General features: G+C 43.8%; 1 protein-coding gene across 1 annotated transcript in view; it reads right to left on the bottom strand.

Annotated features, from left to right (window-relative positions):
* KDM5A (lysine demethylase 5A) overlaps positions 1–16,769 on the bottom strand; it is a 2,605,143-nt gene that overhangs the window by 401,241 nt on the left and 2,187,133 nt on the right. Inside the window, exon 24 of the mRNA XM_044088480.1 lies at positions 3,519–3,659. Within this exon, the coding sequence (XP_043944415.1) occupies positions 3,519–3,659 (141 nt within the window). The remainder of the gene's footprint in view (positions 1–3,518; positions 3,660–16,769) is intronic.

Genomic DNA, 16,769 nt, shown 5'->3' with positions numbered 1-16,769 from the left:
CTCACCCCCTCGGAGCCGACGATGGAAGTCCGGCGCCGAGATTCTTCTAAGGAAGAAATCGGAGCAGACGATGGAGCCGAAGACAATTGTATCGGCTCCGACGCTACCACAGTCTCGGTTCTGAGACGCCCCGGCTCCGAGCTCAACGGAGTCGGAGGAGGAACATAATGAGGGACAGGGGCAGGCATCGACTGATGCGTCGGGCTCTGAAGCATTTGGGCCAGTGCCTCGGACTTAAGAAGTCGACTCACTACCCTCTGAAGGTCATGGTCCGACAGCCTCGATGACCTAGAGGAGTGAGATCTATGGCTCCGTTCAGACAGCAGAGGAGATGCTGGAGCCGAATGAACGGAGCCAAGGGATGGTGACCTAGACCTCTTTCTAGATGTCGGTTCCGAAGGTCTGGTCGGAACCGACACAGGAATTTCCAATACCTCGGCTCCAGCCGGAGCCGAGGAAACCACAGAAACTGTAGACTGAGACTCATCGGCTCCAGCCGGAGCCGATGTAGACGGAGGTTTCATAGCCTTAGGTCTCGGCTCAGAAGCTGGAGCCGAGGACCTAGAAGCCTTGGAGGGCTTTCCCGAAGAGACAGTAAGGGAACCCTCAGGCTTGAGTAAACCTCTCAGAATCAGTTTGTTTTTTCTTTCCTGCAGGACCCTGGGGCTGAAGCCGTGGCATACAGCACAGGAGTCCTGCAGGTGCAAAGGCCCCAGGCAGTAGACACAAGAAGTGTGACCGTCTGTCAGAGACATTTTCTGACAGCACGAGTCACACTTCTTGAAGCCTGAGACCTTTGAGTCTTTAGACATTTTAGAAAAGTGTAATCACACACACCCAGTCAAACACACTGATTACACCCTATCCTATTTTAAACTCAAAAAATAAAACAAACTACCAAAGTTTTAAATTCTGAGAAAAAACACACACACACCACTAGGGGATGGAAGAAAGAAGGCCTAAAGGCCCGAGGGAAGAACTTATAAGTTCTTGTGGAACAAAAATGGGATTTTAGAGAGAAAGGGGGGGGAAATCCATTAAACTAAGGGAAACAAGTGTTAAAATTAAAATTAAAGGGGTTTAAGTATACTAACTTTAATCCAAAGTTACTCACCAAGAAGCCGGTAGAAACCAAACACCTCGATCGCTGTAGCGGCAAACGAGATCTGAGGTAATTCACGCCTAGCATTGTGGGATATAAGGGGAGCCTCGAGCCGGTGGAACCAACTCTCAAGCTTTAGAGTGGCCGAGTCGGAGCCGAGGTCGGCTCCGAACCCATCCAGCAAGAATGAAGGCGAGATAGACAACTTAACATCTCTTAGTTTAATCCATCATTGCACAGCTGTGATGTATAGCCCCCCACCCCACTCCTAAGGATTAGCAGATGGGCAACAGTAAAGTTTACTTTAATGCAAGCTCTAACACCATCCCGTGTATAAAGGAAGGACTAGTCCAGAGTGTCACCCATGCCCTTACAAGACTTGGTTGGTTCTTTGCAAAGGAAGGCTTGTATTTCTGAGATTTTACTGACAGAGGTGGTGGCCACTAAGAACAGGGCTGACACAACTGGAAGAAGTAAAGAATGGATGAAAGCCACACTTATTGTTCTACTCTTTACCATGCCGTGCCCTGCTCTTTCTTTCATCTTACTCCATCCCTTTCCACACCTGCTCCACCTTCTGCTCACCCATTTTTTTCTATGTAAATGGGCTTATCACTACAGATGAATGCATTTTTTTTCCTATTCAAACTGTTATTGGATGAGACATTTATCACACTGAAGCAAACTCAATTTTACTCTGAGCTGTATGGGGAGAACAAAAAAAACAAGTGGCAACCCTAACAAAGAAAAGGGTTTTCCATATTAGGAACTTCGGTTCAACACAACTTGAAGGTTGAAAGAGGGAAGGGGTGAGAAAGAAAGTAAGCTTTTCAATGTCAAAATTCAGGCTCCAAGGTGGAACAGGTTTCCTGAATGGTCTTCAATAAAGGGTAGCACTGAGGAAAAAATATGACAGTTGGTGATGTAGGGACTAGAGCATCTGTAGGCAGACAGGAACAGGCTAAAAATGTAGGTGTAGGCTAATCCCTGATGGCACAGCTTTGAGAGGTTCAGCAAAATCACTGAAGTACGGCATGAAGATCGGTCTATCTACACACTGCGCAGGAAAACCTCTTCAACTCAGCCAAATAGAATTTTTTTCATGTTAAGCCTCTTGCAATATGCAAAATACCTTTGGGAAGAACAGATAACTGTGAGGTACCAGGGTAAAGTCATACAAATAAAACAGGCACTATAAAACTATTCTTTTGGGGAAATTTTCTTTACATGAACACACTTATTAGTGACCTTTAAAGGGAATAAACTTTTCATTCATTAACTAGCTTAGTGAACCTGTCCTTTTTTAGTCCCTTTTTAGCCAGGATCAGGGCCATGACAGCAAGAATAGATACAGCAAAAGTATGGGCAAGTTAGTGTAATTAATAAATCAGCTTATTTTATGAGGCGGAAGAAAACTAGGGTATCCAAAGCAAACCCATACAAACACAAAGAGAATATGTAAAACTCTAAACAGATAGGGAACAGACGTTGGGACTAAAACCTAATCCTTGGAGTCGTATGGCTGAGATCTTCAAGCTAACCCTACATGCTAACAATGTCATACATTCTGTCATAGGACAATTAATAAAAAAAAATTCTCCAAACCAGCAATTTCAACATATGACTAAACAAAATCAAATGCAATAAAAATAAAGGACAGGGAAAAAAAACATAACATCGAGGTACTTATCACTTCTCAAGCTTGTCACAAACCGAATGATGGCTTTATGTAGAACAAGTGATGATTCACTTCTTAGTGCAAAAAGAAATGAAGATGGTGTAGGCTATCCTCTTCTTTACAGCTGAGCTTTCTGCTTACATCTCTGAAGCAGGGAGGAATCCAGCATCTCTGTATGGAGGCCTAACTGCACTCAAAGGTAAGCTGCAAGGACTAAGATCTGCCTGTGGCTAAGCCTATCATTAAGGAATTTTACTGCAGCAGTGATACTTGTAATGAACAACACATTAAAAAGGTGAAATGAACCACAATAAAAGTGCTCAAGGAAAGCAAAGACAAGAATAACCTAAGGTTTACAGTTACACAGTTACCTCGGTTTTTGATGTGCCACTTACAATGCACAAGAATGAATACAGTTTTAGTGATACACATCCAAGCACCTAAATAAGTGATCTGGAGCTGAACTTGAGCTATAATGAACTTAGTCATGTGTTATCACATCCATGTCAAAGAAAGCATACAATAATAAATGTAACAATATATGTAATAAAATCAATTAAATAAAAACTGCTACTTTACTTTCATAGAGAGGACTGCAACCATTATGTGAACACAATTTCTGTGCTGCACTAAAACAAATGTCATTTAAAGATGCTTTTTCTTGGAATATGGTATTTTAACATGCAAAATAGTAAACATAACTAAACTGCACTTATGTTTTAAAGAACAGAAAAGTACCTTAATGTCATATCCATATGTTTCTCTTATATCTTCATCAGAGTCTGTCTCCTCATCATCATAGTCTAATGTTCGTCGGGGTGAAGCCATGTTTCCCATAACACGATTAAATGCAGACTGCTGAAAACTAGGTAAGTGACCCTTCAGAGAAATAAAATATAGAAACCAATGAAACAGTTCAAATACATCTACAGAAATAAAACATCTGATGGCTAAGACACACCAATTTCCAGTCTAATCAAAGTACAGTTGCAGAAAATCTTACGATAAGAGTAATGTCCTTCTCTTCACTTTTGCAGTATTCATAACCTCAGGGATCTCCTGCCAAGGACAGGCCAACATCCAGCCAGTATTCCAAAGTCTTTAGTACTTCTAGGTGCCACATTTTACATATATGCTCCCCAAGCAAGGTGCAGGGCATAAAAGTGACATATGAACGCACACACACAGAATTGGAAAAGCCTTGGGAGGAAAAGAATGTGCCTAGGGAAAATGGAAAAGAAAAAATGTACATCTAGGAGAAAAAGTAGAAGAGCTCCTTGGCCAGGAGGGCAAGAAAGAATAGGCTAGAGCAGGGCAGGTAGGAGGGAAGAAGCGAATACTGCAACAATGAAGAGAAGGACATCTACTGTTACATAACTATATTATCTCCTTCCATATCACTGTTGCAGTACTCATAACCTAAGACAGAGTACAAAAGCTCAACAGAAAACCTGGGAGAAGGATGTCACAGAAGAGCTCTTCAGAAAGTCATGCAGGATAACACTAGCAAAAAGCCAGCTCTGGCCCTGGAAATAATACTGAACTTGCAATGCTTAACCAAAGAAAGAATAGAGGACTAAGCAGAAGCCTCAAGGAATTAATTGGTATCCAGTCCCTTGAAAAAAGCACCAGAGGAGGCAACAGTCCTGGTAGAATGAGACTTTACTGATCAGAAAAGACATTTACTATGAAAAGAATAAAAATAAAAATAAAAAAGTAATAGCCTTAGAGATCCAGGAAAAAGAAGTTATGTCCTACCATAACATTTCTTCTGTGTTGTCGATCTTCATCAATCCTTGACAGTGGGTTCAGTTCCGAACCTCAGAACTGACTAGGCCATATCTTCTAGCTCGCGCTCTCCAAACTCTTGAGCCAGGCACTACCTATAATGCTCCTCAGAGAGATTACCTCAGATCGAGTTTGCCCAATAAGTAGTATACTGAAAAACAAAATATGGTCAAATATAGAAAATATACAGAATGAGGCCATATACGAGTCCTTAAAGGGAAACTAAATGAGGAATAATCTGGTCTACTAAGAGTTTTAGGATGGGGGAAGGTGGGTGGGGATTGTCAAGGATTGGTGAAGATCGACAACACAGATGGAACTTTATGGTAAGACATAACTTCTTTATCTGATGTTGTCAATCTTCACCCAATCCTTGAAAGTGGGACAGAATCCTCAGCTACTTTAGCCTTGGGAGGTCTCAAGGAAGAATATTCCTAAGCACCATAGAGCCAAAGGATCCCCGACCCCTCGAGACCTGATCTAATTTGTAATGAGTGATAATGTTATGATGAGAAGACATGTGGCTGCTGCACAGATGCTGTCTAGAGAAGCTCTGGCATGAAAAATTGCTGATGTTCCCACAGCTCTAGTTGAATGGGCTTGAACTGGTTTGGGAAGTTGAAGTCAATTAGAATGACAGATGAACGTGATGCAGTCTCTGAGCCATTTAGCTAAAGTAACCTTAGTAACTGGATTACCCATATGGAGGGAAAAGAATGCTACAAATAACTGACCTGACTTTCTAAATTCTTTAGTTCTGTGAAGATAAAAACGTAGTTGTCTGTGCACATCTAGTAAATGAAGGGCATATTCCCCTTTGTGAGAAAAATTAGGGAAAAAGACTGGCAATTGTAGTGACCGAATAATGTTGGTTTCAGAAACTACTTTTGGTAGGATGGATGGATTTGTTCTGAGTGCGATTCTATCTTTATGAAAAATTAAGCAGGATGATTTTCATGATAGGGCCTGCAATTCAGAAACCCTTCTCGCAGAAGTAATAGCCACCAAAAATAACGTCTTCCAGGATAACTATTTTAAATCACAAGATGCTGAAGGTTCAAAGGGGGTCTTAGTAAGAGCTTGAAGAACAACAGTTAGATCCCAAGGGGAGATGGTTCTTTAAATGGGGGGCTGTAGTAGCAAGAGCCCCTTCAAGAAAGCTTTACAAAGCTTGTGAGACATTAGAGAAGAGTCATTCAAAGCCTGAATGGAAATTTGAAATTGCTGCCAGATGAACTTTTATCATAGATGCAGAGGAACCAGATTGGAAAAGTGTGTTTAGAAAATCCAGAACTTCATGAATGGGACTGTTATAAGGGTTTAGCCCTTTATTCAAGGCCCATCTAGTAAATTTTTCCCATTTGCTTTGATACAGTTTTCTAGTAGAAGACTTGTGATAAGCAATAGTAATACGTTGGTAAGGAGAATAAAAGAAAGAATGCCTGGCAATCATGGGAATTGGAGAAGTCATCCAGTGAGCTTGAGATGTTGGAGATTCGGATGAACCATGGCCTCTGGGTGAATTAGACGATCTGGAACTGGGTCCAAAATCCATGGTTTTTGTATCAGATGAGGCCAAAGGAAGGGAAATCAAACTTGTCGAGGCCAGAAGGGAGCAGTGAGGATTAGTGAATTCTCCATCCTTTTGGCTTTCTTTAGGAAATATGATATGAGAGGAGTCACAGGAAAGGCATATAACAGACCAGGAGGCCATCGTGGAGAAGAACATCTCTGGGTGACTCCTCCAAAGTGGGGGGGGGGGTTAGGGCAAAGTAACTTCTGCACTTGTTCAGGGGAGGGGCAAAGAGGTTGCAGCAAGGTTGGCCTCAATGATGAAAAATGCTGTTTGCCACTACAGGATTTTGAGACCACTCGTGAGGCATGAGAATAGTCCTGCTCAACTGGTCCGCTATCACACTGGAACTTCCTGGAATGTGCATTGCTATCAGAAAACAGTTGGAAGAAATAACCCATTGCCAAACTCGGAGTGCATCTCGACAAAGTGGGTAAGATTTGGTTCCCCTTGTTTGTTTATATACCAGACTACTGACATGTTGTCTGTCTGAATCACTACTGTCCCGGGAGGAAGAGCATCTTGGAATGCTAGCAATGCAAACAGCACTGCTCTCATTTCCAGAATATTGATGTGCAAGTTGGCCTCCAATTGGGGCCACGTGCCTTGAGCTGTCCCTCCCAGATAATGCCCCCCCCATCTGGGAAGCATCCGTGGTCACTACGGCTTGGGGCTCAGGAAGAATGAATGGCCAGTCCAAGAGGATCTGGTCGGAGTGTAGCCACCATTTGAGATCCTGTTTGCAACGGATGGTAATCAAAACTAAATGAGATATTGGTTGATGTATCAGAGACCACTGGGATGTTAGTAACCACTGCAGAATTCGCATATGAAACCTCGTTAGAGGAACCACACTGACTGATGCCGCCATGGAGCCTAAGGTTTGAAGAACGAGTTTCGCTGGAACCCTGTTTCTCTGAAGAATTTGCCTGATGTGAACTCTGATATGCTGTAGTCTTTCTGGAGGTAGGGACACAATCCCTGAAACACTGCCTAAATGAGCACCTATGAAATCCAGTTGCTGAGAAGGCTGAAGGATGGACTTTTTGAAATGTACTGTTATACCTAGGGACGTACAAATATATATGGTGTCATCTCTTGCCTGTTCTAAAAAAACCCTGGTGGTAACAGTGACGAGCTAATCACTGAAATACGGAAAGACTAGAAAACCTTGCAGTTTGAGATGAGCTGCAACCACTGCCATGCATTTGGTGAACACCCTGGGGGCTGTGGTAAGACCAAAGGACAGTGCTCTGAACTGAAAATGACTGGCTGCTAGTCAGAAGCGCAGAAACCTCCTGGAAATTTTTTTCCATTTTTATGTGGTAATAAGCATCTTGTAGATCTACAGAGCACATCTAGCTGGCTTTTTCCAAAAACGGAAGTATGGATTGAATCGAGACCATCCAGAATTTGGTTTGCTGAACTGCCTTGTTGAACTGGCTGAGATCCAAAATGGGTCTCCAGTCCCCTGTTTTTTTGGGCACTAAAAAAATCTTGAATAAACCCCTGATCCTGTTTGGTCTGGTGGGACTTTCTAGAGGACTCTTTTTTCAAGCAGTTTTTGTAACCTCTGGATATTATCCCCTGTACCCGTTTGTCTGAAGTCATCAATTGCCAGGCAGGTAGATGCAGGGATAATCACCCCTCGACTGTCACCAGAGGAAGCCAATCAGGCCCCCATTCAGGGATGCTGATAGGAAGTTCCAGAGAAAGATTCTCTGGACAACTGATTTTGCAGTTCATTGCTTCCTCTTCTGCCCTGGGGGAAGTTTTTGCCTCATGAGTCTTGGAAAGGTCCTATGGATTTTTTAAACCATAGTCTCCCATTTCTTTGGTTCCTAGAATAAGGCCTCGGAGGAGTGGAGAAATGTATGCCTACAGCAGATAGGGTCTTACCACCTTTCTCACATCTGGCTAGGGTGTCTTTTACCTTTGGGTCAAAAAGGGTGGATCCGTCAAAAGGAGCATTGACGAATGACACTTTAAATGGCTCTGCAAACTCACACAAGCGCATCCATAAATGCCTTCTAATGGCTATGCCTGAACCCGCTGCTCTGGTCATCCTTTCAGCTGCATGGGCAATGAGCCTCATGGATGAATTGGAGATAGCATCAAGGGCTGCAAGCTGAAAGGAAACTGTCACGGACCCCTTCAGTCACTGCTCCCTGAGAGAGTATTTGAAAGCTCTTTAATCAAATCTCTCTGCAATCTGGTAAAGTGTGCCATATAATTCAAGGACCTTAGAGTGAAGGTCATTGAAGCATAAACATGGTTCCCAAATCTATCCAACATCCTAGACACTTTGTGAGGAGGATGGATAGCCGAACTCTCTTCAGCGAGTTCCTTTTTGGTGGTGGCTGCTATCACCATGGCATCAACAGGAATTCCTTTACACCAATGTGGTTCATCTTTAGGGGCCAATATCTGATCAAGTCTCTTGGGGATTGGCTCTATGGAGACGGGCATCTTCCATGCCCGCTGAGCTATCAGTTTAATAAGATTGCTAGCGGGCGGACAGCCCCAAGAACTAGAGAGCTGGACATGAAAAGCCTCCAGGTATATTCCTTCTTCTAAGGAAGGTTGAATGCAGGACCAGCCACCCCACTGTTTCAGGATTTCTAGCATGTCCCCTAAGGAAACAACATCAGGGGGTGACCTGGGGGAACCTTCCCTCTCATCAAAATTAGTATCTTCAATGAAGGACTCTTCCAGGGAGTCCAGGTGCTTCCTCTTGCACTTCTTCTTCACAGGGACTTCCTCAGGGGTATGATCCGAGGAAGTGACCGAAGAGGAGACCATTAAAGTGGGAGTCACCTGGGACTTTTGTGCCAACTGATGGTAGCTCAGGTCGAGAGGAGGTAGAAATCTGTCCCGACAGGAATGATAAAGACTGAGAGTCCCCAATGGACATTATCCTAAAGGCTGGTTCCCCGTAGAGGGATGGGAGCCTGGAACCCAACAGTACTCCTTTGGAACTGGGGTCACAGCCCGCATCGAGGAGGCAGCCTGTGGAAGAGGGGTCTGGGTCGATCCTACAAAGGCTGAGGTGCTAAGGGGTATGGATGGTTCTGACTGAAAAGAAATCAATCCAAGCCCCTCGGACCCGACCATGGAATCACGACCCCAGGAGACCTCTAGTGTCAAAGGCTCGGAGGAACTCAAGACAACTCTCAGAACTGGAGATGAGGATGTTACTGGAGCTGAAGCAGTCGACACCAGAAGAGTCAGAACCAAGGACACCAAGGACTTGACAGGAGTTGGAGGAGGAGGGTATGGAGGAGTTATAACTAGGCTAGTTCCAAGGCCAGCATAGCTCGGAACCAAGAATAATCCCCTGGCTGTCAGGAGCTGATCCACCAGTCTCAATATATCAGCCTCAGAAAGACTCTTAGTAGATAGAATAGAAGATGAAGAGGGAGCTCTAGGGAGTCTCGTGTCCATAAAGCAGCTGGGTGGCATGTCTTTAAAATGGGTCAGTGGAAGGAGAGTATTTAGTTCTTGGTAGTTGTGATAACTTTGGCACCGAGGAATCTGTCGGTGCTGAAGTTGTTGTTTTTCATTTGGAGGGGAGCTTGGGTCTTGAACCAGATAAATCCTTTGGTGCTGAGGAACTCTTCGGTACGAAGGATGACTTAGGAAACTTCTTAGCCGGTCCCGAAGACCTTGGAACTGAAGAAGGCCTTTTTCTTGAAACAGAAGACGATGATGATGAAGTGCTAGTTTGAGGTCTAGACTCAGACAAACCTCGTCAAAATCTGTTTTGAGAAGTCCTTTTAATATTAATTTGTTTTTTCTTTCTGTCAGGGTTTGTGTAGAGAACCCATAACAGATAGAGCAGTCCCTCCAGTAAATGGATTTTCCCTAAGCAATAAACACATAATGAGTGATTGCCGGAATTAGGCATCTTGCCTTCACATTTTTGGCAACTTTTATAACCTGAGGTGCCTTTACTAGACTGAGCAGGAGAAGGTTGTTTTTGGTCAGCCATTATGAAGAAAGGAATAACTGTCGCAACAGTCACACGGCAAAGGAGACAGAGAGATGAAAGAATCAAAGTTTCTTTTTAAAGGAAAATTAGAAAAATTAGAGAAGGTTAGAGAAAATACCAGCGATGGTAAAACAGAATACCTAAAAGGTAATAGATAGGAAAAAAATACCAGCACTGGTATTTAAGTTCTACCCAATGGTAGGAAAGGAAAAGAAGCAGAATAACGATAAGCAATAAAGTTAAGAGGAGCAGGAAGATAGTGTGAGAGGGACTAGACAGCAAATTCTTACAAAGGAATAAAGAAGTCGTTCAAAGAAATACAAAAATTAAAGAATAACTCAACATTATAGCCAAGGCTCGAGAGAAGGAAGCTAACGCATCTGGGTATGCGAAGTGGCAAACAAGATCTGAGGTAATCTCTGTGAGGAGCATTACGGATAGTGCTTGGCTCGTGAGTTTGGAGAGCACGAGCTTGGGTGAAGACTGACATTTGATGAGATGGTTTGCTTAGAAACAGCTAAACCCCAAGACCTGGAATGAAAGGAAATAAAAAGCTGTTCAAATTTGCAAATAATCATAGTTTTATCCAAATAATATTTGAGCTGTCTATGCAAATCCAAAGTGTGAAGAACCTTCTCATTAGCAGACTGCGGGGAAGGGAAAACAGATGAACCGACTGATTAAGGGATAACTCATTGACCATCTTGGGCATAAAAGAAAGGTTAATACAAAGAGACAATGTGTCTCTGTGCAAAACTGAGAAAGGAGGAACCGCCACGAGAGCCTGAAGTTCGACATTTTCTTGGCTGAAGTGAGAACCAAAAGAAGAACAATCTTCCAAGTACAATGTTGCAAGGAAGTTGACAAAGCAGGCTCAAAAAGAATCAGATTTTCATGTAGAAAACTGTGGTCCCAGGAAGGCAGCATAGGCTTCCTGGCAGGCCTCTATATGAAGGACATCTTTTAGAAAGTGACTGACCTCAAGTCTAGAAGACAGAGGAGGAATCAAGGGCAGACAAGCAGGAACTGCTGACAAGTGAGCTTTAACTGAAGAACATGCTAACCCAGCATGGAAGATATCACACAAGTAAGAGACAGAACCAGAGGAACCTCCGCATATAGGGGATCTTGACAGCAAGAGAGGCACCAGACAGAAAAACTTTTCCATTTGGACACACATGATTTATTGGCCTCCTACAGAACCAGAAGTATGTCCTCAGAAAAAGGTGTCTGAAAGGAATCAAAACCCTCTCACCCACACCGTCAGTTTAAGAGTCTATAAGTTAGGATTGCTAACAGACCCCTTGTCTTGTGTAAAAAGATCCACCCAGTGAGGTAACTTGTGGTGACTGCCCCTGGCCAAGTGAGAAAGAAAGGGGAACCAATGCTGTATGGGCAAAAAGGCAGTCATTACCAAGATTTTGGGAGAGTTCTGTTAAACATCGACTCATAAGCTTGTGTGCTGGACTTGCTCAAACAGTCTGCCACTAGACTGTGCTCAACATGAATGTAAAATGCCAGAACAGCCACTCAAAAATGCACAGCTAGTCTTCAAGATGAGACCTTGTATCCCCCTACTTGTTGACATTATCACATCACTGTGGCGTTGCTTGTGAAAACTCTGATAGGCCCAGGATGAAATGGAATGAAAAGCCATTTCCTTTACATTAAGGTGGTGCAACCTCTGATGAAGAGATCAGAGACCCTGAACCTTCAGAAAGCCAAAGGAGTTCCCCATCCCCTGTACGTGGCATCCCCTGTACGTGGCATCTGTAAAGAACTATTGAGCCAGGACTGGAGCTTGGGAAAAAGTCCTGCGTTAAGAGAAAGTTGATGACTCCACCACTGACCTCGAGCTTGAGACGGGGAAGAAATGGTACTGGGAAGTCAAGGGGTTGGCAATGTTGGAGTGACAGTGACTTGAGGTAAAACTGGAGCTTTCTCATGTAAAGCCTGGCCAGAGGGAGCAAGGAAATGGTGGAAGCCATGAACCCGAAGACCCTGAGAAATTCCCTGGTTGTGACTGAAGCCAGAGGAAGAAAAGACTGGAAAAAGGCAATGACAGACACGTTCCTGGGGGCAGACAGAGATATCATCATGGAGATGGTCTGAAGCCTGCAACTGAGGAAAATATGATCCCAAGAAGGCATCTGGATTGATTTCTGGAAGTTTATGGTGAACCCTAGACTCTGTAACAGGGAAATAGTAAACCTGAGATCCTGAAGCAAAGTGTCATGGGATTAAGCCTGAATGAGCAGATTGTCTAGGTAGGGAAAACTCTAAAGTCTGCTTATCCTGCAAAAGGCGATGACAAGAGTGAGAAATTTGTTGAATATTCTTGTGACCTTAGACAGACCAAAGGACAAAGCAGAGAAAGTACAGTTGTGTAAAATCTTATCATAACAGTAGATGTTCTTTTCTTCACTGTTGCAATATTCACTGCCTCATGGATTTCCTTCCAAGGACAGCCCAACATCCATCCAGTACACCAAAGCCTTTAGTACTTTTAGGCACTGTATGTCACAAGTACACTCCTCGTACAAGGTGTAGGAATAAAGGTGACATACGGATGCACACACTCAGACTGGGAATGTCCCTGGAGACAAGGAAAATGTGCATTCAGAAGGAGAAAAAGGAGAAGAGCTCCTTGCTAGGAGGGCAAGAAAGAACAGGCTAGAGTAGAGGGGGCAGGAGTGAGAGTGCAAATACTGCAACAGTGAAGAGAAGGACATCTACTCTTACGGTAAGATTTTACGTAACTGTACTATGCCCTTCTAAACCACTGCTGCAGTATTCATAACCTAAGATAAGCTCAAAAGGAAACCTGGGAGGAGGACGGCACAGAAGAGACCTCCAGAAACCCATGCAGGATAGCCCTGATAAAGCAAGCTCTGCTACTGCAAAAAAACAGCCAACTTATAATATTTAGTGCAGGAATAAACAGAGGACCAAGTAGCAGCTTTAAGGATGGAAATGGTATCCAGTCCCTTAAAAAAACACTAGAAGAGGCAACAGCCCTGGTAGAATGAGCCTTCAGTTCTGAGGAAAGACATTTACCATGAAAAGAATAACAAAAAGTAATAGCCTAAGAAATCCAGGAAGAGATGCTTTGCTTAGAAATAGCCAAACCCAAAGACCTGGGATGAAAGGAAACAAAAAGCTATTCAGATTTGTGAATAACCTTAATTTTATCCAAATAATATCTGAGCTGTCTATACAAATCCAGGGTGTAAAGAATCTTCTCTCACTGGCAGACTGCTGAGAAGTAAAAAGGAAGACAGATGAATAGACTGATTAAGGGACAACTCATTGACCACCTTGGACATAAAAGAAGGGTTAATAGGAAGAAACACCCTGTTTCTGTGAAACACTAAAAAGGAGGAACAACTATGAGAGTCTGAAGTTCAGACACCCTCTTGGCTGAAGTGAGAGCCAAAAAAACAGTCTTCCAAGCACAATGCTGTAAGGAAGATGAAGAAGCAGGGTCAACAGAAGTCTTAGTCAATTTTTCAAGAAGAATATTGAGATAACAGAAGGCAGAATAGGCTTCCTTGGAAGCCTGATATGAAGAACGCCTTTAAGAAATTGCTTGATCTCAAATCTAGAGCCAGAGGAGGAGGCGGCAAGGGCAGAAAAGAAATTGCACACAGGTGAACTTTAACTGAAGGATATGCTAACCCTGCATGCAGCAGATCACCCAAATAAGACAGAGCCAGAGGAATATCCACAGACAGGGGATCCTGATGGTGGGAGAGACACCAGCCAGAAAATCTTTTCCATTTGGACATATATGATTTCCTGGTAATGGGTTTCCTTGCTGCCTGCAGGACACAAAGCAAGTTCATAGAAAAAAGGTACCCAAAAGTGATCAAAACCCTGTCACTCACAGCAAAAGCTGAAGTGTGGACAAGTGAGGATGGATAAGAGACCTCTCCTCCTGTGTAAGAAGGTCCAACCAGTGTGGAAACTTACAGTGACTGCCCCTGGTCAAGTGAGAAAGAAGGGGGAACCAATGCTTTCTGTGCCAAAAGGGAGTCAATAGCAATATTTTGGGAGAGGTTTTTTTTGCCTGATCTTGTGCAAGACTAGTGGTAACAGAGAAAGGGGAGGGAAGTCATGCAGAAACATCCTCTTCCAAGGAAAAGACAAGGTGTCCACTGTCCAAGCCAGAGGACTTCGGACTCTGGAAAAGAATGGGGGAAGTTGTCTGTTCAGAGGGGAGGCAAAAAGACCTACCTAAGGAGCATCCCACCAATGGACAATGTCCAGGAACACATCTCTGTGAAGCATCCATTTATGAGCTTGTGTGCTGGATCTGCTCAAAGAGAGTGCAACTAAATTATGCTGCAAGAGAATGTAAACTGACTGAAGAGTCATTTGATATCGGACAGCTAGATCCCAGACCTGAACAGCTAATCTCCAAAGAAGAGAGGACCTTGTACCTCCTTGCTTCCTGACATACCATATCACCATGGCATTTTCTGTGAATTTAGAGGGGCCTGGGATGAAACAGGGAATGAAAAGCCTGGAAAGTTAGAAGCAGAGCCCTGATCTTCTTTATACTGATGTGGTCCACCTCTGATGAAGAGGCCAGAGACCCGGAACACAGAGAGTCAAAAGAGGCCCCCCATCCTCTGTCGGAGGCATGTGTAAAGAAAACTCTCGACTTGGGAGTAGAGCCAGGAATTGAACTCTCGGGTTGATGTAAAGTTGATGAATCCACCACTGAACCTTGAGCTTGAGATAGGGAAGGAAGGGTACTGGGACGTCCAGGAGGTGGCAATGTTTGATCCATACTAACCATGTACCAACTCCTTCGCTCAACGCTTTCTGGAATTCATAAACTCCAATGCCCTGGATCAACTTATCCACACCCCCACCAGGGGCAACAATATCCTAGATCTAGTCATTACCAACATGAGTGACCAGTGTTCCACACCTGAAGTCAACACCTCATTGGTCCGATCCGACCATAATCTAATCACCCTAGATATCCGCATCCTATCCCCACCCCCACCCCCCCCATCAAGGAAACCATGGTAAAAATTTTCTCCAAAGCCAACTTCATGCTTCTTAAGACAGAAGTGGTGAACTTCATGACACCCATGCAGATGGACAATACAGTTACGACTACTGAATCCTACACAATTGCACTTTATAAGCACTTACATGAGAGCATGGATCGTGCTATCCCAAATAGAACCATGACACTATCCTCCAAAAAAAGGAAGCCAATCTGGTGGTCCCCTGCTATAAACAAACTGTACAACAGAAGGAAGAAACTGTTGCAAAAGAGAGTAAGATCCCATGAGTGGAGGAGCTCCCTGGTCAGCCTCAGTAAGAAGCTGCGATCCCTGATAAAATCCTCCAAAGCTAGTTACGAAAACAAAATCGCCACTGATTCTAAAGACAACCACAAAGCATTCTATAGTTTTGTCAAGAATCTCAATGGCAACACTCAGATCTGCTCTGAGTTACAAGCACAATGGCACTAAATATACAGACCCAACTGATATTGCCAACATCCTGGCAGACAGGTTCAGTGCTAACTTTACCCCCCTCTCAACCCCTAAAGAGCCCATCTCTATACCGGAAGAATGCAAAGTTAATGTAATCACGGCTGCACGGGTAAAAACAACACACTCTCCAAAGCCAAGAACACAGCATCCATGGGACGAGACAACATCCCAGGCTGTGTTCTACATGAACTACAGAACAAACTGGCACCCCACCTAAGTACCATGTTCAATCATAGCCTCACCTCAGGCTTTGTGCCTGCTGAATAGCGCACAGCGACGGTTATCCCACTCCACAAGGGGGGAGCCACCATGGACCCCGGGAACTACCGCCCCATTAGCCTGACGAGCCTGGTCTGCAAGGCCATGGAACTTATAAACAAAGACATTGGTAATCTCCAAACTCTGGACCCCACCCAGTTCAGGTTTGTAAAAGGCAGATCATGTCTCCTAAACCTGATAGACTTCTTTGAAGCAGTTACCAAAGCCGCAGACAAGAGTAAGGTGGTTCACACAGCCTATCTAGATCTTGCCAAGGATTCCAACACCATCCCCACTCTGCAATTATAGATAAATTCACTAAACTAGGTATAAATCCCTATGTCACAAGATGGGTTGCCAACTGGCTCACTGACAGAACCCACACTGTGAAAGTAGCAGACTCCAAATCAGACTTCAGACAAGTGGATTACCACCACAGGTTTCAGTCCTGGGTCCTCTCCTGTTTGGTATCTACTTCTCTGAAGTACAGGCTAACACAGAAGGTCTTTGGCAAATGAAGTTCGCAGATGACTGCAAACTAGGAGCCATAATCAAAACTCCTAATGATGTGGACATCCTACAAAAGAGCCTCACTGAGACAGATGCCTGGTGTCAAAGCCATGGCCTCAAGCTCAATGCCAAAAAGTGCACTGTCATCCCCTTTGGTAAAAACTCTGTACCCATGAACTACAACATAGGCGGTAGTATACTTAACACCGAAAGTTTGATAAGAGACCTTGGGACACAGGTGGACAGTAGTCTCTCCTTTGCTAATCACATCACCACAGTAGTCAGGAAATCCTTCTACGTGGCACACCTCATCACAAAAGGCTTCTCATCCAGAAAAAAAGAGGTCATTG

The sequence above is a fragment of the Protopterus annectens genome, chromosome 11.part0 (genome assembly GCF_019279795.1).
Source record: "Protopterus annectens isolate FY-2018-M chromosome 11.part0, PAN1.0, whole genome shotgun sequence".
Taxonomy (NCBI): Eukaryota; Metazoa; Chordata; order Ceratodontiformes; family Protopteridae; genus Protopterus; species Protopterus annectens.
Note: the sequence above shows the minus strand (reverse complement) of the source record. Positions and strands in the feature narration are given on the sequence as shown.